Raw genomic sequence first — 24,668 nt, forward strand, 5'->3', positions numbered from 1 at the left:
CATTTATTTGCCGTTGTATTTACACAATTGTTTCCTCGTTCTTGTATAAATTCCAGAAAAAGCCCAGGTCCACAAAAGGACAATCAGAACACAAAACAGACTGTTGCGTGACTCACGGGGCACGCAATGATCACTGATCATACACTTTTCTTGATGCTTGAAAACCCTTTATCAACATCTGGCCAATTTATATATATATATATATATATATATATATATATATATATATATATATATATATATATATATTATATATATATATATATATATATATATATATATATATATATATATATATATTCATTCATTCATTTTCTTTTCGGCTTAGTCCCTTTATTAATCTGGGGTCACCACAGCGGAATGTACAGCCAACTTATCCAGCACATGTTTTACGCAGCGGTTGCCCTTCCAGCCACAACCCTTCTCTGGGAATATATATATATTTTTTTTATAATATATATATTATATATAATTTTACATAAACCACAAAAAAATCCAGTCAAAGTTGTCAAACATTTTTAATATAGCAATTTCCATCTGCATCATATATATATATATAATAATGTATATTTAATCTGATATAGCATTATCTGGTTTATAGTATGTAAGCATACAATAGTACTCTCTGATTTATGACTGTACAGTATCTCTACACATTCAAGATTGAAAATAGCAGCAGTGTATGACAGACTCAAACCGCATGTTAGAGCACCACATTTTTAAAGACGTCTCCTCTTTTCTAAGGCAGGGGATCGAACATGAAAACGCTGATCTGATCTGCAGGACATCACCGAATGCTGAAGTAAAATGACTAACACAGTGTGAAAAACTGGAACACGCAGTCAACGACAAGAACACAAATGCTGCTGCTGACCGAAACCTTTGTTAATGCTCAGAAAAAAAACAATCCCTATACTTCACATCTCAAGCCATTTTAAACTGTAATTAAATTAGTCTAACAAAGATACTGTACCTCTCAGCCTCTTATTAAGTTCAGCTAGTTTACTTGTTCGGATATTTTGTTCTACCTGTGAGCACATTAATTGGTCATGATTGTCCCTGCATAGCTGTTGCACTATTGCACTGAGAGGTTGCTACATAAACACTTGAGACGTGAATGTCCTGATATCCAGCGGCGTTTACGCTTCTGACTGAAGCGCCTCAGGAGTTTCTGATAAAAAAATATACAAACAAAATGGTCAGCGGATAAAAACATCAGCCAGAGAATCGTTCCCCTTTTGTATCAAGAGCGCTAATGTAATCTTGGCATGATAAAACCCTAAATAAATATATTATTATTTTCCTTTTTCGTTTTAAAATCTATAAATCTTTACATGTAGCTCTTAACCAAAACACTGGGTCTCATTCACTAGAGAACCTATGGATTCACAAGTGTGCGCACATTAATTTGTCATATTAGTGAATTTCACATTAGTAATTTGCATAAAATATGACCTCCACCTGATCCAAGTCCTGATCCTGATCCTTGATGTCAAAATGCAAATCGATTTGATGTCATTTGACTATATTGCTGTAAAAACTACATCAAATTGCCGAAACATAAATCATTTCAGCGTCAAAAATCATTTAAAACAAAATCTTGACATCAATTTTTGAAATTTATCAATTTCAAAAAAAATGTTTGAAAAAAAATCGATAATAATAAGAGTCCTTTAATCGATTTTGGATGCGTTTTGACACCAGTCTTAGATGCTAGTTTGATTTAGTTTGTTGTCTACATGCAACTAACTACATCAAATTAAGTTGTTTACATGCAACATAGGGATACAAAACGAAATGTAAATTCGTAATTTAAAATTTTTTGCTTTTAAATGAATAAAATATTTCCAATATTATAATACTGTTTGTTTTGTTATTTTGGTGGTCAAAAGGGCATCGAAGTTTTGACATCAAATTTATTTGCTTTATTGACATTTATTTTTCAAGTTGACAGCTCGGATAAAACACATTCTTCTCAGTATGGAAGGTAATCAGGGCCAAAAGTCTTTAAACTTATGAACTTTCAGTTGATCATGTTAAGGCAGCCATTTTGATCCTGTTCTTTAGTGTGTGTATACACAGTTTGAGCATGCCGTTTTTCTGGAAGGCGATGAAATGTCTTATATTTGCATATTTACATTTGCATATGATATTTTTCAAAACAAAAAGTTTGCATACTTCTAAAACTACAGCCACAACAGTGAAGAAATGGCAGTATTTAAGACTATATATCCATATGCGACATGATTGTACATTGGGATATATGAATTAGAAATCAACTCAAACCTGTATATTTGTACCTAAGAAATGTTCAAAATCACCAACTTTACATGGCCACTGAATTTTGCTCAGGAATGTATAATAAAGAAAAGCTTTTGGTGAATTAAAATATGGTATATGCACAGCTAGTGTTTCTTCCCATACCGATAAACTTCCGGTGAACGGTTAATGTGACTTTTTCAATTTGATACGGTTCTTTTTACAGCATGGAATTGTAATGTAATTAAAATACATTCAGTTAAATAGACTTAAGCATTCATTTAGCTCTGCAAGCATAAAACGAGATGAAAAGCTGTTTACACGTACAAGCTGTCAGGATCAGCAGAAGAGCGCAGAAACTAATGAAAACACTGGGGTAGAATAAATGTTTTAAAGACATGGCAGGGGAAATGGAATTTAATGCAGTGCTTCTTGTACATTCCGAGACCCACTTTATATCATATATCTATCTTTCATATAAATCAATTTTTAAAGAAAACAGACCTTAAACGTGCTGATCTTGTAATGGCATACAGTTCACCCGAAGCGTTTGGTTAATGAAAAATTAAACGTCCTTCTGCTTATATCCTATTATCAGTATATGTTCATGGACAAATTTGTATGTACGCACACTCAGTGAATAAGACCCATTACATCCCTACACAAATACAAGTTTTTTCTAAAAATGACAAACAATAACATAAGAGCAAATAAGGAATCTGAAGATGAGATATAAGTTACGGTGTAAGTTCCTGAAACAGTCCTCAACATGTTACTTTGAGGTCCTAAATGCAGCTAACAACTATCTATAGAAAGGTAGTTGTGACGTACAAAATGCTTCTTTTAAAAATGAAGAGTTACATGATTACAACCAAAAAAAATGTATCATTAATAAAGAGTGGTCCGACGTACATAAAAATGGAACCAGTCATGACACAAATACTCTAATCACCTTAAAATAGGTGACGCTGTACCTCAGCACAATCAGGATTGACATAAAAAAATCTCTCTTTCTCTCTCTCTATATATATATATATATATATATATATATAGTTGAAAAAGGCCCTCATAATGTAAACACATTTGTTTTCTTCGTACTGCGATTGCTGCACGTTGCACATCTGGGCAGAAGAAATCTCTGAAATCATTGTTGGTGTTATTTGGCACAGTTCAGACAAACGCTTTTACGCCAGCTTATGCGTTTCCTGTCTAAGGCTGCTGTTTTTTTTTTGTTTTGTTTTGACCCACAATTATTTTCTCGATATTTGCCAAATGTCTTTGGTCATGAGGTCTCCAGTTTCCGCCTTTCTCAAGGAAAAAAAAAACATGGTTACTTATCTCCATCACCTGATCTTTCATCCGTGGCTGCATCTGCTCAGGCTTCCTGGGTGGAATAGAAGATTTCAGAGAGCTCTGTGTGGCCCGGGCCCCTAAAGGGCCTCGTTGTTGACAGTAACCAAGCGCTGTCTAAAGGCACCATTATTTCTTTGTCCTTCTGTTATGGTCGTGTCTGCTCGAGGTGTGGTGTGGGTCGTCTCCTTGCTCCTTCGTAGTGTGTATTTCAAGTGTGTCCGTCCTCGATCGAGTGAGCGAGAATGATTTGGTGGTCCCTGACTGATCCGCTGCCTACAAAAGGTGTTAAGGTCATTAGTGCATGCATTGTGGGATGTGTGGCCCTTCACGCTGTACGTTCCCCTTTGAATTGGAGCGCGATGAGAGGACTCGTATGAAGCTGCCCAGTGCCTCTCGCTCACTCTGTGGAAAGAGGCATCTCTCCTCTCTCTCTCCGCAGAGGGTGCTTAAATTGCCCCGTCGTTGTGGGCAGTGTGGTTGGGTTTGTGTGAGTTGGTGGTCAATAGTGTGGCCGATTCTTCCAATGGTCCGTCCTGGTGCTCGGTGAAGGTCAGTTCGATCTTGGTGAACTCGCTGTCTGTGGATTGAGGTGTTTTGTCCATGCGTGATGCCATCAGGGCATTCTGGTATTGCTGGCGGGTCACCTGAAAAATGAATTAAAATCAATGAGCCGTTTTGGACATTTTAGTGCTTTTAAAATATTAACTTTGGGTCATTCTTCTTGCTTTAAACACTTTGTTGGAAATTGTGTACATTGTCTACATTATGTACTATGACCAACAGAAGAGTCAGGCTTGAAATAGCAAAACGACCACAAATTTTTTGAAATTTTTGAGCAAGATGCTAATGGTCTAATCCGATTCAATGATTTATGCTAAGCTAAGCTAATAGTGTTCCTGTCAGACAGGGAGAATGGCTGAATGGATTCAAAAATGTTAAAACTCAAATGTTTAACTCTAGGGGGGTTGTAAAATGATTGGAGTGTTTCTTCTCATTTGCACTGCTAAATTTTTTATAATCAAGTACCACCTGGACTGAAATTAAAAATCCTTGATGACCGTGGCTTTGTATAGAAATTGCAAAAAAAAAAAAAAAAAACGTGACTTTTTCAGCCCACTTCACAGCAGGAACAATAACTACAATGCTAAAAATACTGATTACATTTAGAAAGATTTTTGTAACTACTGTATATTGTTTAAAAAAAAATAGCACACCCTACAATAAGCATCTTATTCTTTTCTTTTATATATCATTTGCTGGTTTTCCTCACTGTCTATAAAAACAAGAAGAGTCTTCAAGGCGTTGGTAATTTGTGCTCAAAAATGTTAGGAGTTCTGCGAGGAGTTGCATGCTATTATGAACAGCCGGTGTTTTCGGATGGCACGTAAAATAATAGGAGACAGCACACACAACTTAAACAAATATTTTGAGTAGATGCCCCTTGGGCGATGTTTAGGGACAATAAGATGTTCCACAATTCGTTATAAATTTACTTTTGTGCCTGAAGCAATTTAAGTAATAAATGCAGTTAATCAATGGATTATTATTTATTATTACATATTTTTTATATATTACTATTATCATTCATTCATTTTCGGCTTAGGACCTTTATTAATCAGGGGTCGCCACAGTGGAATGAACCACCAACTTATCCAGCAAATGTTTTACGCAGCAGATCCTCTTCCAGTCGCAACCCAACACTGGGAAACACCCATACACTCTTGCATTGACATACATACACTGTGGCAAATTTAGCCTACCCAATTCACCTATAGCGCATGTCTTTGGACTGTGGGGGAAACCGGAGCACCCAGAGGAAACCCACACGAACACGGGGAGAACATGCAAACTCCACACAGAAATGCCAACTGACCCAGCAGAGGCTCAAACCAGCAACCTTCTTGCTGTAAGGTGATCGAGCTACCCACTGCGCCACCGTGATGCCCCTATTACTCTTTATTTTATTATTATAATTTTTTTGTTTTGGTGTGTACTTGATGTTAAGTGTTGGTGTTTATTGTGTTAAGTGTGTCATTCTCATTATATATGAAGCACCACCATGTCAGAATGAATTGCCCCAAGGGAATTAATAAGACTTTAATCTAAACTTAAACTAAACTTTTTTTCACAAAGAATTTAAAGTGTTAAATCTGCAGTGTGATGTGATTTATCATTATCTGTACAGGTACTGTTTTTTTAGTACAAACATCCCTTTAGGCAGAAGAGTACATGGTCGTGTAACTTATGACACACAAAAATGACATTCTAGACCTGAGGAACATTCAGCCTTTGAAAGAAACAGTATGAGTTCAGGAGTTGAAGAGATTTCTTAATACTTTCAAAAAAGATTTATTGTGTTACCAAAAACCAAAACATCTTATCTTTTTTTTATTTTTCCTAAGATTGCTGTAAGACAAACTACAGAAGAATTCAAATTCTTGAAATGAATGTTAAATGTGTTCAAAATATTAAATGTCAAAAAAATTCTTAAGTAACTTAACACCTAAATAAAGTAGTTGTAGATCCACAAAGGGTAAGATTTCTAATTAAATTATAATTTTTTAAAACATTAAATAAAACATAATTATAAAACCTATATGATATAAAACTGGAACTACTAAAATATCTGATATATTTAAACATATCATACTTGGCTTAATAGATGTTTGTGTTCTAGATAGAAATACTAGAGGTTCTCGACAGAGAGAAAGAGCCAGAAAGATCTACAGACCGTCTTGCCAAATGAATAATTTCCTGCCAGTTTATGTTGTTAAATGAGCACATCTCACACGCTTCAAAATCTTTTCAAAAACTTGACCAGGATGTGACTGCTGCTTTAAAACAGAATACAATAAGAACAAAAAAATCCCATGATATTGAATTAGTTGTAGCTAAACTTTTATTTTATTCATAAGAAAACAATAGGACATTCTTAAAAGGATAGTTCACCCAAGAATTACGTTTTACTCTCCATTTACTCATCCACAAGTGGTTACAAACCTTTCTGAGTTCCTTTTATGCGTGTTGAACCCAAAAGAAGAAATTCTGAGGACTGTCTGAAACCAGTAGTCATTAGCTATGTTTTCATCCACCTATGTTTATGAGAATTAAAAATGGAGGTAAAATGCGCATTTAAAAAAACGGTTGACGAAAATGTCTTGATGCACATAAGTTTTAGAAAACGAAGTAGGATACATTTTTTATTCGATACGAAAAGATGCACATGAACTACGATGGAAACACTTTTACCAAACAAATTCCAGTATGCTCATTAAAAAAGTCATGTGATTTTGTTATAAGAGATCATGTGATGTTAGAAATGTGTGCAAATGGACAAACCAGCAGGCTGAGCACATTATAAAACATCTGAAATGTTGTTTTAGTCATTCTAAAACACCTTAACCGTTTCAGTATTAGTGTTATTATATTATTAATTACCTCCAGAACTGTCAAGAGCATCTGAGCTCCACGTCTGATGCCTTTAAATGCCACCACACGTTCATTAAATGTTGGGATTGTCTTCTGAGGTGCAAGTCATTTATTAAATAAAGAAAAGATTGACGCAGCTTCTCCTACTACAGCAAATTCTGTTTTTACTGTTGATATGTGGTGCCAGTTAATCAAGAAGTGACGATTTGGTTCTTATTGACTACTTGGATGGAAATGCTGCTTCATTCGCATGTCTTTTATGCAATATTCCAGTTATGCGCAGAAATGTAATTCGCATCATTGGATAAAAACATAGCTACTGACATCCATAGTACATAAAACAAGTACTAAGGCAGTCAATTGCTACTGGTTTCCAATATTCTTCAAAATAACTTCTTTTGTATTCAACAGAGGAATGAAACTCATACAGGTTTTGAACAAGTGGAGGTGGAGTAAATGAGGTCTTTTTTTTAAAGAAATGCACTTAAAGGGTGCACAAAACAAATCTTGATATTTGAAAGTCCCAAAACAAACATGCCCATAACCCAAAAAGACCTCCCCCTCTCTTGATATCTTTGGTGTAGTTACTAGACTTGCTCCTTACTGCTGCTTAACTGTAAGTGCGATTTTAGGACTCAGTCTGACAATATTATAACATCTATAAGAAAACGCTTACAAACCTCTCAGAATGTTGCATATTGTAAATATTGCTTAGTGTACCTATGAAATTTTTCAAAGGGATAGATTCCCCAAAAATGAAACATTTACTAACTATTTACTCTCCCTCAAGTGGTTATAAACCTTTACGAGTTTCTGTTTCTGTTGAACAAAACAGAAAATATTATGAAGAAAGCTGAAAAACTGTAACCATTGACATCCATAATAGGAAAAACAAATACTATTACAGCAAACCATTTTCCATCGTATTTCCAACAGAAGACAGAAACTCAAACAGCTTTGAAACAAGTAAAAGGTGAGTAAATGATGACAGAATTTGTACTTTTTGGGGGAACTAGCCCTTTAAGAAAGACATTTTTAGGAAGAACTCATCCCTAGATGTGCAATCTAAACTGTGAGCAGTGTTCAGACCTTGATGTAGAGCAGGTCAGAGACGGCTCTCACTGAATAGTCCGGCACATAGACCTGCAGGAAGGAGTTGAGCTGGTTGTTGCTGCTGCCCAGTGTTGGAGTCACGGCCTCCATTCGGTCGCTCCTGTTCAGGGAGTCTGAGTGGTTGAGCCCGAACGGCCTTGGAGGTGACTTATTTTCTGTGTCGCAAATAAAGGGTGACATGCAGGTCAGTGGCTGCTGTGACAATAAGCATAGTGTCAATAATCATTAGACAAAGCTTAATGTTGCATTCATTTTTCCATTCCATTTTGGATGCCCTTTAAGCTTCTCTTGAACCGTGCAGTGGAATGCTGGTGTGTTTAGACTCTACAGTTGTGGTTAATTCAATTGATGTACGACTGCGATCTTCCTCTGCTAGAAATCCAGTCCGTTTGTTTTGCTGATAAAACAATAGATACAATCCACTGGCTTTTTTGCATGTTTTGAACTTTTGTCAGAGAGTGACATAATAAAGATTAGAACATCTGCTTAATAACTTAATGCCAGGTGAAGAGTTTTTAATCAAAATAAGATTAGGTTCTCCACTTCTTAAAGAAACGGTTCAAAGGGTGTCTGTGGGGAAGCAGTACAGCAGTCATTACACTGGAATGTATATAATCCCAGGGTCAGATGTCGAACCGGGTGGATTTTTTTTTAAATTAAGAAAAATATACACAAACAATTTTAGCTTTTGAAGGAACATTTGTTTTTGAATAAGTGATAGCGTACGCTAATGTTCAGGACAGGTTAGTAATTAATAAAAAATGTTTTTAGATGAATTATAACAGTTTTTTTGTGTTTACACCATGTACACATGAAATACACTCACCGGCCACTTTATTAGGTACACCTGTCCAACTGCTCATTCATGCAAATTTCACAAATATAAAATTAAATTAAATAAAAAAAAATCAGCCAATCACATGGCAGCAACTCAATGCATTTAGGCATGTAGGCATGGTCAAGATGATCTGCTGCAGTTCAAACCGAGCATCAGAATGGGGACGAAAGGTGATTTAAATGACTTTGAACGTGGCATGGTTGTTGGTGCCAGACGGGCTGGTCTGAGTAATTCAGAAACTGCTGATCTACTGGGATTTTCATGCACAACCATCTCTAGGGTTTACAGAGAATGGTCTGACAAAGAGAAAATATCCGGTGAGCGGCAGTTCTGTGGGCACAAATGCCTTGTTGATGCCAGAGGTGAATGGCCAGACTGGTTCGACCTGATAGAAAGGCAATCGTAACTCAAATAACCACTCGTTACAACAGAGGTATGCAGAAGAGCATCTCTGAATGCACAACATGTCAAACCTTGAGGAAGATGGGCTATAGCAGCAGAAGACCACATGGGGTGCCACTCCTGTCAGCTGAGAACAGGAAACTGAGGCTACAATTGGCACAGGCTCACCAAAATTGGACAACAGCAGATTGGAAAAACGTTGCCTGGTTTTATGAATCTGGATTTATGCTGCAACATTTGGATGGTAGGGTCAGAATATATACCAGAGTATTGTTGCTGACCATATCCATCCCTTTATGACCACAGTGTACCCATCTTCTGATGGCTGCTTCCAGCATGATGACGCACCATGTCATAAAGCGCCAATTATCTCAGACTGGTTTCTTGAACATGACAATGAGTTCACTGAACTCAAATGGCCTCCACAGTCACCAGATCCAATAGAGCACCTTTGGGATGTGGTGGAACGGGAGATTTACATCATGGATGTACAGCTGACAAATCTGCAGCAACTGTGTGATGCTATCATGTCAATATGGAGCAACATCTCTGAGGAATATTTCCAGTACTTTGTAGAATATATGCCACGAAAGATTAAGGCAGCTCTGAAGGCAAAAGGGGGTCCAACACATTCCCGGTAAGGTGTACCTAATAAAGTGGCCAGTGAGTGTATATGTTGACTAGTAGGAAGAAAAAAAAGATTGCAGGATTTTTGTTTATTCTACAGTAATTGTGTACTGTTTTTAATATATAAAACAGACATATTGGGGAAAACTTAGAGTGAGCATTTCGCACTGTGGATGTACAGCGATGTGGATGCAAAGCATATATTTAAACCTAAAACTAACTCTACAGAGGTGAACTAAATTGAATTTTATGGAAACATAAGCCAACAAAAACACAGCTACTTCATGGCACGTCTCAAATGACTGGAATGAAGAGCCACTAAATGTCACTGTATGTGTAGCTGCATTTTAGCTCTATTCCGAACCTCTAATATACAGAATAAATGTTGTTTTTATCTGTCATTTTCTTTTCCAGCTCCTGTTCCTATTATCAGGCCATTTACTTTCTTTGTGAAATTGTTAATCAATTCAAAATGTTTGATACTGAAAGCATCAGGCGTTCAGAGGAAAAAGTGATGGAGGAGAAACAATTATGGTACCTGGAGATCCTGCCAGTGATTCTGCCCTGCTGACGACGAAGGTTCGAGACAAGGAGAGAGGAACTGGAGAGCAAGAGCAAGGAAAAAAGAGAGAAAGCAAAAGGAAATCATGGTGAGGAAAATATGATTTATGCAGAATTCCTCCAATAGACAAAACAGCAATCATTTGCATAATGTGACTGATTAGAGGTAGAAGAGTCAGAAGCATGCATGCTTTAAAAATCCAATAAGAAATGAGAGAAAAGAGTATCAATTTGGTAGAAAGACTTATGAGAGTTCACACTGACTACATGACCTTCAAAGTTGTGGGATTAGAGTTTTTTTGCATGACTATTTGGGGTAGCATTGAGTTTCTGCTGTGCTTATTTTGCACAATGGATCGGCAAAAGGAGTGCGTAATTTTAATACAAGAAGAATTGTCTGACACAACTCAGTCTGGTTTACAAAGAATTAACACAAGTTCTTGCATGAGACTAGAACTGGTAGCCTATTGCAGTAGAGCTCAGATCAAACATCAGAAAACCATGAGTGCTTCTGCTAAAGTTTGACCAAACTTTCCTCCATTTCTTGGGTCCAAATGGACCGAGAAGAAGCCTTTTTCAGAACCAAAGCCATGTTTCCTAATAGTGGACTATAACTCCTTTCCAAACTTCCTGTTGTCCTGTCTCTTGGTCTCTCATTGGCTGCAGGTCATCGCATGAGTTTTCAGTGACAGCAGGATTTTGAATCACAGACAGATGCAAACATTTATTCAGCATGTGAAATATTTCCAGATATCTAGAATGGCAAACGATGGTGACTCTGATTGCATCTTTGATCATTTACACTGTGTGACTGCATTTGTCGACGATTTCACAAAACCTGCTGAGTGAAAATTAGGGCTAAATTGTACAGTGTGAACTCGACCTTATATAAAATAAGCAGGGGATGTACAAACTTTAGAAATTAAATAATCTTTCTTTAAAGGGGTCCTATTATGCCCTGTTTATGAAATTTGTTACAAATAACTGAGGTACAAAATCATGGAGGTACCTTTAAATATAGCATGCTGTATAGCCATTCGTGTGTCTCTTTATATGCAAATAAGCTGCTGTTCACTAAGTTTAAGTTTATTTATCACTTGGTTTATGAGCAACATTGTGCAACAAAGTATGCTGAACTCACAAAAAGCACAACAGGACCTCTTTAATGACTAAGCAGATCATCCATTTCCTTAACATATAAAAACAATTAAATAATTTGATTAAATGCCTGAAATCTGAGTGTGTGTAATGAGCGAGACCTGGTGAGGAGGTTAAAGACAGAACTCCATAATAAGAGAAGGCACCAGCTTCAAACTTCATTCCCTCCTTTCCAGCCTCGACCTCCACCTTTCCCTGTGGACCAACAGAAATAGGGTTATTACTGGACAATCAAGTCATATTATTATCAAACTCTTATTCCAACATGCATTGCTGTTTTCTGCCTACATGTAGTTTAACTGCCTGACTTTACTAAACTAGGAAAATTATTAGTGCCCCATAAAAAAAAATGTAAAACTGCAGACAGGAGTGGAAATTCCTGTGGGTGTTTCTACTGATAATGTGCAAATTAGGCAACAGTTCCTGCAGACTGCAGCTCCTTTCTGTAATAACCAAGACACTCTACCAAGAGCAGAGCAAATTTAAAACTACATGTCTTGTCAATTAATATTGTTAGACGTCTTCTGGGATTCCAAAAATTGACGGAAAGTGGAGGCATGTCCTGGGGTTCGTTCTTCGTACCTCGCTTAAATGATCTAAGATGATTTGGCAGATCCTGGATCTTTTAATCCTGATAACTGATCTGGGGCCAATTTGGTTCTTCAAACAAGTTCGTAAATCCAAATTCATAATATTTGAAAAACAGTACGTGAGAAGTACCCAGATGACCTACTACTTCCAGCGAGATTCTGAAGTGTGCTTTTTATGGACGCTAAGCTATCCCATGATGCCACATGAGAAAATTCATGACTGGGAGTGAAGTGACGAAAATAGGTCATGTGATAATGACAAATGGTAGATGTAGTACGTATAAATTCCATTAATACTGCTCACTAGCACACTATATACATATGCACTATATACTTATGCACTTACACACTCAACAGCATAGTATATGGTTGAAGTGTCATCCCAAATAAAAGCCTAATGTTTTTTTACTAAGCGGAAATTCAAACTGTTTCCCTGATGATGTTTGACAGCTCCCAATTAGCAAAATAAATGATCAAACTACCAAATAATACATGTCATGAGCATTCACCATCAAGAGGCGCTATAATCACTCTCGTAGGAGAATTTTGCCTTCACAATACAAAATAAATAAAGTAATCTAACATGATATAGCTCCGCCCCTTCCACTACGTGAGCAAAGCTGCAGCCGTTCAGCACGTGAAATGTCCAGCATAAAACACTTTATTTTACCGGTTGAATGAGTGCATCATCTGGGTAATTAAAGTGCACTTATTATTTTTAGAATTTCAGTGTGAACGCACTACTTACACTATGTTTCCTACAAAATGGGGTAGAATAGTCTATAAGTATGCAATTTGGGACACACCTATACTATGTACAACATACATTTCTAATGGTCATGAAGTACATTCAAATATAGTACAATCTCGGACGCAGCCTAACTGATCGTACCAACAAAGCAACTGACTGCCCTTTCAAATGGATAACGAAATCATGGTTTTCCAAACAGACTTATTCAAGAATAAAACACCTTATAGGACAATTCTGTTTTGCACAAAACATACGCTGCATTCTGGGATTGACAGAAAGACCTATTTTGAATTGCAACCAACGATTAAAAACAGAAGAAAAGAAAAGAAAAGAAAAGAAAAGAAAAAAAATGCACACTTATTAAATTCATTGTTGTGCACATAAACATGGCTATTTTCAAAACCACACTTTTTTCGATGCGGTTTCGCTGTTTATCCACACAAAAACGCAGTGTCAGGTGACTGAAACCAAAACTTTCTGAAAACTCTGTCCAGGATGAAGATTTTCCAAAACTTCAAGTACAGTGTGGTCATGTGGACACTACAACTGAAGTTTTTGCCTCATGACGTCAGCGTGTGTACCGTTTTATCCTTTCTGACTGACCAACGTGGCTGGAATCATGGCAAATGAAGACTCAAAGGTGGTAAAATTCTGCACATTTGCGACAAACACATAGCATATTTCATGTTGTTTTTCAACGAGACGGTTACCCGTCTCTGTTCTCATGGTTGCATTGATTTGTTTGCAATTTCCTTGTGCAAATACATAATTCCCCGTTTGTATGCGTGTCTGTATGTGTGAACAGGCCCTTTTTGAAAATACCAGTAAATTAGTTTGGCAATTTTCCGGAAAGAGAAGATGTAACCTTACAGCTAATTTGCCAGAATGCTGCACTGTGTGAACACAGAAGGGAAATTGGCGAAAAGAGCGCGTTCACGCTTAGAACACGTTGACGTAAGACGTCTAATCCAGCCAATCAGGACATTCAGACGCATTCACATCCATGCTGTTTATGAAAATAAAAGCCTTAGAACATTTTTTCCAGACACATTCAGCTGCTAGATATTAGTCAGATAATGTTTCTATGTTTCTTCTTAATGGTAACTGTGCAAAAAATTATCGATAAAATGCTTATGATAAACCGCTTATGATAAAGTTTACCTTCAAGCTCTGCTTCAGCTGCTTGACGCGTGTGCACGTGAAGCAGCCAGTGAGTGTCAGCACACACATATACTATTAACATCTCGACATGCAAAAGTGTTCCTCCATATGTTTTCATCAAAGTTGTTCACGATACTTATCCATCCACAGAGTTTTTAATGCAGTCAAATGTTTACAAATACAAGCGCAGCCATTTAGAGCTCATTACGGTATGAACGGTCTTTTCCGGAAAAATTCCGTAACACGCCTGTGTGAAAAGCGTTTTTTTAATTTACCGGTAAAGTTGTTCCAGAAATTTTCTGGACATTTACCGCTATCACTGTGTAAAAGGGGCTATTATCGCCACCTATTGGTTCAACGTGCCCTTAACATGCATCACAGTGCGTTTTTGCATTTTCATGTGGACAGATGTTTTTATTTATTATAATTTTTTTAAAGAAAGCGGGGAAACCCTATTTATAAAAACACCCATGTACGTGTGGACATGGCCTAAAATTTAGAACAATGCTTTGGCATTTATTTTGTCTGACAGCTTGGAGATTTCAATCCCTTAAAGGCAATATAACTTTGTGTTCATAGCTTGAGGTCAGCAAATGTTGTGACATTTACTAATATCAGTGGATACATTTCTGACCTGCAGGATGAGAATGAAGTAATCCACAGGCTTGTTGCGGTGAAAGAGGTAGTGCTCTGACATTTTCTTGTCCTTGTCATCGTATTTGAGCTCCTGGATGACGTTAGGATGTTTCAACAAGCGCAAGAGGATTTTCTCTGACATCTGAGTTGCACTAAAGGACTCGACCTCTGTGGACAGAAAGGGAAAAAACAGGACTGATTTATGAGTTTGTGATAGTTTTTTCTCATTATGAATGCGGGAACACATGTTGGACATCAGTACCAGTTGCCAGGAAACGCAGTGTAGCCAGAAGGAGCTGCGGTGATATTTTCACCCTCAACTCATTATCTGTAGGTTTGAAAGCAGAGAAGTCCTGTTTCTTCTCCCGGTGAGCGATCTTCTTTTTCGTCTTGTTGTCAGCTTTCATTGGGAACACAAAAAGTAGATAATTAGATGCTTTCATTAGTAACAAGGTTTTTGTTTTTGTTAATAAGTCTGCCTGTCTGTGTGAACGGATGACAAAGTCTCACACACACTCAACCACAGTGATGTTTTTCAGCATCTGCAGGCTCTCCAAAACTGCTCTAACAATAGCTCTGTTTCCATCCACCTATTTTTATGCGCATTTTTGATATGCGCATAAAAAAATGATTGATGGAAACACCAAGATGTGCATACATTTTGAAAACGTATTTGCATAACTGAGTAAGATAAACTTTTTATTCGATAAGACGCACATAAACTACGATGGAAACACTTTTACCGAAAAAATTCCAGTATGTGCATTAAAAAAAGTCATGTGATTTTGTTAAAAATGTGTGTGAATGGACAAACCAGCAAGCTGAGCACATTGTAAAACATCTGAAATGTTGTTTTTGGTCATTATAAAACGCCCTAACTGTTATTAGTATTGTATTGTATATAATAACACTGTATTAGTTCACACGATCTGTGTCTCATGGCTTCAAACGCTAAAGCGCCTTCATTGCATGTCAGCATCACCTTCTGAGGCGCAAGTCATTTATTAAATAAAGAAAAGATTCACGCAGCATCTCCTGCTGCAAATTACGTTTTTACTGTTGAAATTTGGCGGGAGTTGATCAGGAAGTGATGATTTTGTTCTCTTTGACTCTGGATGGAAACGCTGCTTTATTCGCATGTCTTTTATTCGATATTTCAATTTTGTGCATAAATGTTATTCACATTTTTAAATGGAAACTTAGCTAGTCACTTTCTAATACTATAGAAAAAATACCATTCAATGGACAGCAAAACTGACAATCTGTTAAAATAAACGATGGGTGTAATTTTTAGAAAATATTGAAGACATGTAATGCAACTCCTACAATAAAAAATAATAACAATAATAACACTTTTTTTTTTAAACATACATTCGAGATTGTCAAGCTATTCAACCAAGTTTTAATTGAAAGTTCTGTTGCGCAGCATCTTCATTCAGTCATTCATTTTCTTTTCGGCTTAGTTCCTTTATTAAACAGGGGTCGCCACAGCGGAATGAACCGCCAACTTATCCAACATATGTTTTACGCAGCGAATGCCCTTCCAGCTGCGCAGCATCTTACTTGACCTAAAATTTGATGAATGAATAAATTATTAAACAACCAATCAGACATAATGTTTGTTAAATTAATAGTTTTATTTTCTTGTGCGCATTAATAAAACACAGAATCCAATAATGAATAAATTCATTGAGTGTAGCTTACTCTTTTTGTACTTTAATTTTATATAAACTTAATATGTTTACATTCACTCTTAAAAGAACATTATTGATATCAATGTTTTAATACTGTAATGTTTTGGCCACATAGCTCAGCTCTATAACATGTAGGAATGGCCATCATAAAAAAAAATTAAAAACTCCTTAAAACTTTTTCTAAAAAAGAAACTTAGTTTAAAAGCACATATGCCAAGGTTTTTGATAAATATGGTTATGAATATATACATTTTATTCCATTTTCAATTTAATAAGAGGAAAAAACAGAAGTGGTGTAACCAACAAGTGATTTACATTAAATCAAATATGACGGTACACATTTAAGTATTTCGAATATTATCTTAATAATAGATTTTTACATATTTTTAATTATTAATTAATAAAAATAATGTTTTAGGGAATCACAACATCACCTGCTTTGTGTAAAAAAAGTGATATTATGAAATACTTTCCATTTTCATTCATTCATTTATTTTTTTTTCAGCTTAGTCCCTTTATTAATCAGGGGTCACCACAGCGGAATGAACTGCCAACTTATCCAGCATATGTTTTACGCAGCGGATGCCCTTACAGCTGCGTCCCATCACTGGGAAACATCCATACACACTCATTAACACATATAAATAAATGAAAATAAAATAAAAGTAAATGATACTCACTGTATAAGTCTGTCTCATCTAGAATCTCAGATTTGATTATTTCCTCAATGACGTCCTCTAACGTGACGATGCCCAACACTTCATAGAACGGGTCTCCCTCTCCTTCATTATTCACTCTTTGGACAATGGCCAGATGGGATTTACCTGCCAGAACAAAAACCAAGTACAGTCAGGCAATGAGGTTACACAACGTCTGTCTTCAGAGCACATCGAACATGGTGATATCAGTGAACCCACAAATGCGCTAAAACCCACAGTATCACGCGTCTGTTGGTTTATGATAAAATAAGTCACGCGTGCTTATCAAAATCCATGAGAGCATTATTATTTGACAATTGTGAACATTGCTCTTGGAGATCCATTGCATTTTCTTAGCAAATATCTCATGGTTCCACATCTGTTTTCCCAGGACCTCCTCGATAAGCTGCTTAAAAAAAATTCCTGCCCAGCACTGTCAACCAAAACGTTAAAGAAAATTCTTTTCCTGTTTCTCAGCTAGTGATCATTTAAAAGGAATTTTTCCGGAGCCAGAGCTAATATTAGATCTGAAATGAAGTTTCCACTCCACTTGGGCGATGCTTTCACCGGCGTGACACTGTAGTAATCCATTATGTAGGGTGACCGTCTAAAGATTTTCCATAAATATCAGTTTAAACCAACAAAAAAAGAAGCTAAACAAAACATTGGGCAGCAGAGAGACCAGAGTTAATGGCTGATAGATCTAACTTGACTATGCTTGGTCAAAGGGATCAGTAAGCACCAAACATGCCTGAGGAAATATAGGCTTGTTTCTAATTAAAATCAGTGCGACTTTTAAAACAGCAAGAATATGAGGCTGTTTTGTAAACAAAATAAGCACTTGAAGCTCTTCTTTGTTGTAGTCTAATCCGAGTTGGGCTTCAGAGGCCGCCCACAACTCTCACCCCTGATCTATCTGATCTTAAGAGAGTTTTAGACAGTCAGTCTTCAACACTTCAACCAAATAAATAACCTTTCATCGGTTCAGACCAGTTACAGCCAAACTACAAAACAAGTGGCTCCTATATCCAAAGAATTCTGAGAAGAGGAGCCATTGTTTTCAGTTTCCAAGAAATGCCCACACAGAGTCACAGAGGCTTTAACAGCAAATAATACAACATCTGACTGTTAAATTTTGAATCACCTTATATGAAATTCTGAAATGTATTCAAATGACATGATTTTCGTTAATAATTTGATGTTTTTCTGATAACATTTAGATATTTTGCGCATCATTCCCTCATAGCAAAACCAACGGTAGGAGGTGCGTGGTTAAGAATATTATGGCTGAAGTCGTAAAACTGACGACCCCCACTACAAACACAGAAGAGAAAGGTCAGACTGAAGATTACTAAAACTTTTTTCAATGGATTTACTTGCACGGATTAATTGTTTGCCTAAAGAATCACAATGTGCGCTAACAAAATAAACATTGTAAATTATTTATCCACTGTGGAAACCCCTGATAAATCAGGAACTAAGCTGAAGGATAGTGAGTGACTGAAATTGTGTTCACTTGACTTTAATATTAAAAATTGGTTGCACCATTTTAAAATGCAAACAGAACCATTTGGAAACATTATAAACACTGTCTATTTGATGATCAGTTTATAGCTGCCTTTATAATTCAAAAGCCTTTCTAATGGGCTATATGCACAGCTAGTGTTTATCAGCCAATGATAAACTTCCGGTGAAAGCCTAATGTGACTATATTCAATTTCATAAGGTTCCAGTATCAATGTTATAATGTAATTACAACACATTCTGTTAAATTGACTTAAGCATTTATTTAGTTGTTCAAGCGTAAAATGAGATGAAAGACTATTTTGTAACCGCTAGAGTCGTCAGATCAGCAGACGAGCACAAAAACTCTGTGTAACTCTGAAAATACTGAAATAAAATAAACTGTCATGTTTTAAAGACATGGTGGGGAAATGGAAATTAACGCAGTGTTTCTTGTCTAGTCTGAGACCCACTTTCTGTTGTATATCTATCAGGCAGTGATTTTTAAAGATATCAGATCTTAAACGTGGCAATATCATAATGGAAAGACAGTTCACTGGAAGCACTGAGGCTGGCTGACTGAAATTAAAAGTCTGTGTGCATATACCCCATTAGTGACACCAACAGCTTATCGTAAATGTAACATACAAAAAAACTGAATGTGATTTACTGTCTGCAAAAACATGCAGGACTGTCTTGGGGGGAAAATAATGTCTGAATAATTAATAAACACCTAAATGCCCTTCACTCTGCTGAGAGCAGCATTTAGATGAATATTTAAATACATGCTCAAAATGATATGGATACACTCTTAAAAATGCTGGGTTGTTGTAACCCAACGATGTTTGATCCTATGTTAGGTTAAGACAACACAGCATTTTCAGATTTGAGTGTAGATTTTAGACAGAAATAAAAAAAGTGATTAAAATGACACTGTTTTTGTCTTTAAATAATCCCAGATCTTTGCATTTCTGCCAATTTTTTGTTTCCTTGATTTTCCCGCCAAAAGTCTACATAGACAAGCTAGGAAGTAGGCTTGAGCGGTCTCCAAATTATGATAAAGTCAAACCTCCTCCTTATTTACCTCAGTATACTAGGTATAATAAAAAACATTATGACATAAGGCTCAAACAGCGTCACCAAACTGTTGGTTTGTGCCTAAACTGTTCAATGAACTGAATACCATACATGTGACCTTTTCTATCTCTAGCAGTCTCCTTTTTGTTGCACAATTTACAAATTGCCTCATCCGTATTTACCACCTCTCCCTTCTCATTTGGTCAAAAGCCCGAAATACTGCCAAACTCCAGAAGTTACTTGCCATGTTTCCCTACCTCACGCTTTCTCCTTTACGCTGATGACAACCACGCATATGCATTTTTAGGCATTAAATAAATGATATTTAATATTTAATCCTTGTCTCCTATTTAAGTGCATTGTTTCTTATGATGGTATAATGGTATTGAAACTGATACAGCTGCTATTTTTAGATCCCACGGTATACCATATTACCGCTTAAACCTACTAGGGGGTTGGGGAAAGCTTTTAACTTTTTTAAAACTTCATTACAAACTGTTCAAACGTTGGTAACAAACAACAAATAATACATTAAGAAAGATTATAAAGCCACTTTTACACACCCGTGCTGTATTATTTTCTTTAAACTGCAGCGTATACATGTAGTCATGTAGCATCCGATTCTCCCACAGTTCACATGACCTCTGGCGTGTGAGAATAACACACTTCCTTTCTATGCCTGTGACACGACTGTCCATCATAAAACATTCCAAGCATAAAACACCCCAAGATGGACTGATAGAACTTTGTGGACAGAACTTGATGACTCCAAATGAACACATGGTTTCTAGACAGCACACAAAGACACATTTTGTACATTCCCACCTTATTTATGGAATGAGCTTTTTCCTTCGATATTTTCCATAATGGAATTTCCCTATAAATAGTTGGTGGGACTGTGGGTGGCACGTCTGTGATGCTTCACTGGAACATCTTACAAATATCACAAGCACTTATCAAGAAAGCTGGCCTTTTTTTAAAAATAGAGTTAAAAGTAAAATGACTGTAGGTTCCCAAGGAATAGTCTTGCATCAGTCTTGAGAATATTTCACCCCGGAAAATGGAAATTTCAGTTCAATAAATTTACCCCCCCCCCCTCTCCTCATGCTTATTCCTTGTGAAAGGCCTATGACTTACAACATCATAAACTATATACTACCGTATGCACAGTTACTTCAACCTGATGTTTGCCTATTCATATCACAAAAGCATGTTGGTATGGTGGTCTAATCATATTTTAGGGGCTATACATGTAAGAATTTTCATGTATTAATGAATATTTTATTGCCAATGTGTGGACAGCTTGTAATGAAACCACTTTCCCTGACTTGCTAGGGAAAAAAAGACATTTTTATGTGAACAACTGTCAAATTTGAATTGGACTATTCTTCTAAACATCACTTTCAGTGGCGTAGACAGCATCTTTTAACACAAACATTGAAAACGGTTGTATTTGATTATTTTTGTAACGTTTAAGTTGAAAAAAATCTAAAAAAATTATTTTGACCAACTTAATGTATCTTTCCTGAAAATTATTCATAAAGAGTAGGGCTGAACGAAGTATCATTTGAGAATCGCTATCGCAATGTGTGTATTTGCAATATTTACGTCGCAGGATTAGATTATTTATTAAAGATTAAGTGACATTATTAAATTTTTTTATTTTTTTATTTATACAAAGATGACCATGTTATTTTATATTTGATTGTTCAATTTCTGTACTTGAATACAATAAAACTCCTCAGAAAACCATAAAGCACTGTTTATTTATGATTTTTTTCTTGTAATTTATTATATTTTAAGCATATTATATTTGTATCATGCCAGTCGATCTAAATTTATGAAATCTGTCCTAATAGAACCCTTTAAATCATGAAGTGAAATTATATTCATATCGCAATATACAGTTGAAGTCAGAATTATTATCCCCCCTTTTATTTATTTATTTTCTTTTTTTTTTTTAAATATTTCCCAAACGGTTTAACAGAGCAAGGAAATTTTCACAGTATGTCTGATAATATTTTTTCTTCTGGAGAAAGTCTTATTGGTTTTATTTTGGCTAGAATAAAAGCAGTTTTTAATTTTTTATGAACCATTTTAGGGTCAAAATTATTAGCCCTTTTAAGCTATTTTTTTTCGACTGTCTACAGAAGAAACCATCGATATACAATAACTTGCCTAATTACCCTATCCTGCATAGTTAACCTAATTAACCTAGTTAAGCCTTTAAATGTCACTTTAAGCTGTATAGAAGTGTCTTGAAAAATATCTAGTCAAATATTATTTACTGTCATCATGGCAAAGATAAAATAAATCAGTTATTAGAAATGAGTTATTAAAACTATTATGTTTAGAAATCTGTTGAAAAAAAACTCTCCGTTAAACAGAAATGGAGGAAAAAAATAAACAGGGGGGCTAATAATTCTGACTTCAACTGTATATTGTGGCAAACAAAATATCGCAATGTCAGATTTTTCCAGTATCGTGCAGCCCTAGAGTATTAATTTCTTTTAAACGGTATCCTCCAAAAAATGCTGGGTTGTTGTAAGCCAATGTTGGGTCAAATATGGACAAACCCAATTTGTTTTATTTTTATTAAATTTAAGAGACAATTTTAACCCAATAGCCCAATCACTTTTTATAGTAATAACTAGTACACTACCTGACAAAAGTCTTGTCAATCCCAGTTTTAAAAGTTATTAACAAATAATTACTTGACTTCTAGTTGATTATTTGGAAAAGTGGCAGAAGGTAGATTTTTCAGATGAATCATCTGTTGAACTGCATCTCAATCATCACAAATACTAAAAAGGCCTATTGGAACCCCCATGGACCAAAGATTCTCACAGAAATCAGTCAAGTTTGGTGAAGGAAAAATCAAGGTTTGGGGTTACATTCAGTATGGGGGCGTGCAAGAGATCTGCAGAGTGGATGGCAATATCAACAGCCTGAGGTATCAAGACATTTGTGCTGCCCATTGCATTATAAACCACAGGAGAGGGCAAATTCTTCAGCAGGATAGCGATCCTACTCATACTTCAGCCTCCACATCAAAATTCCTGAAAGCAAAGAAGGTCAAGGTGCTCCAGGATTGGCCAGCCCAGACACCAGACATGAACATTATTGAGCATGTCTGGGGTAAGATGGAGGAGGAGGCATTGAAGATGAATCCAAATAATCTTGATGAACTCTGGGAGTCCTGCAAGAACTTTCTTAGCCATCCCAGATGACTTTATTAATAAGTTATTTAAGTCATTACAGAGATGTATGGATGCAGTCCTCCAAGCTCATGGGAGTCATACACAATATTAACTCTTTTTTCCACTGCACCATGACTTTATATTCTACTATACTGTACATTATTTCTGTTAAGTGACAAGACTTTTGTCTAAGCAAAGTCAGATCTTACTGACTTAATTAAATAATTAAAAATCAAGGTATGATCATATTTTATTTTGCTAAAATAAGCGTAATCTAGAGGCCTTTGCCTTTCATATAAGCCACTTCTGAAACTAAATGATCAACTCAAAGTCAAGTTATTATTTGTTGTTCCTAAAACTTAACTAGGCGACAAGACTTTTGTCAGGTAGTATGTTTATTTTACTAGTAATAAATATTAATTAATCAATATATTAAATATTAAATGTTTGCATTAATAGATTTATTTATACCCTGACATTGTCCAGTATCATATATAGTTTACTGCTCAGCTGTAACTGTAACAACAATACATAAATCCTAAAAGTGCTCTTACTGGAAACAAGTGGTTTCATCTTGTTTACAGCACGATTTATGTTCAATTCTGCCAAATGCGTCTTGTTTTGTCAACATAAACATCAATTAACCCTGTGAATTCCTAACCCTGCTTACAGGATTACACATTCCAACTCCACAACATTTTGAATACAAATACCTCTCATTCCTTAGAAGAGTCATTTTATAAGACTACAGAAGCCAAGCGTAAGCCACAATCAAACCTGTTTACATAACTAACTGCAATGAACAAATCATTTAAAAAAATATTATAAGCAAGAAGATGCACTGAAGTACAAAATGATGACTTTACGAACTAAAATATTTAACAAATGATCCATACGCACGAGAGAAGGCTAGATTAAGGATATTAATTCTACATGCAACAGAAAAAGATCATTACCGGTTGCCCTCTGACAAATCAGGTGACAGCATGCTTTCACTATAACAGGACATCACTACTTTTTCTGTTGAGTAAACACGCTTTTGAAAGGTATGCCGAGTTTCAACAGAGAAACAGAGAGAAAAGCTTATGTGGGTGATATGAAGTCCTTTACATGGGAGATGTGGGGGGCTTCTAAGACAGGCTTTGTTGATGGACTCAAGCTCCACACTGTACTACACATACCTCAATTGTTGCCCAAATCTGTTTAAGTCCATTTCCTGTCGAGCCACAATTTGTGGAATGTCGGGTCACAGTCAAAATATGGCCCGCATCCAGAACTGAATGACAGCATGTTTTAAAATTACACCAACGTATGACCACCAAAAATGAAACCACGTAGTATGACTAAATCTTAACGCATTCTTCTGCTGATTGTAATTGCATATCCTGACACACTAATGTCGCTGTTTGGAATTTACGTCACAAAATAATTCAGTGCTTCAGACATCATGTTTTGATTACGTAGAGAAGTGAGAGAAACTTATAATCTACTGTGATTACTCAGTGGGAAGGAATGGTTCTCTAAAGAGCAATCATAAAACTGCTCTACATGATGTGATGTTGTGAAATAAATGCTTAGGTTAGATGTAAACTAGGGCTGCACAATATATAGTTTCAGC

The 24,668-nt window shown here is 36.0% G+C and overlaps 1 protein-coding gene across 1 annotated transcript in view; it reads right to left on the reverse strand.

Moving 5' to 3' along the window:
- Nucleotides 1–499: 499 nt before the first annotated feature.
- The window catches only part of cnnm2a (cyclin and CBS domain divalent metal cation transport mediator 2a), a 29,330-nt gene continuing 5,161 nt past the window's right edge, over nt 500–24,668 (reverse strand). The window contains exons 2-8 of the mRNA XM_056470819.1: nt 17,253–17,396; nt 15,141–15,278; nt 14,877–15,046; nt 11,842–11,935; nt 10,560–10,622; nt 8,131–8,309; nt 500–4,256 (exon numbers count right to left, since the gene is read on the reverse strand). Coding sequence (XP_056326794.1) covers nt 4,059–4,256; nt 8,131–8,309; nt 10,560–10,622; nt 11,842–11,935; nt 14,877–15,046; nt 15,141–15,278; nt 17,253–17,396 — 986 coding nt within the window. The 3' untranslated portion in view covers nt 500–4,058. The remainder of the gene's footprint in view (nt 4,257–8,130; nt 8,310–10,559; nt 10,623–11,841; nt 11,936–14,876; nt 15,047–15,140; nt 15,279–17,252; nt 17,397–24,668) is intronic.

Source organism: Danio aesculapii, chromosome 13 (assembly GCF_903798145.1).
Source record: "Danio aesculapii chromosome 13, fDanAes4.1, whole genome shotgun sequence".
Classification (NCBI taxonomy): domain Eukaryota; kingdom Metazoa; phylum Chordata; class Actinopteri; order Cypriniformes; family Danionidae; genus Danio; species Danio aesculapii.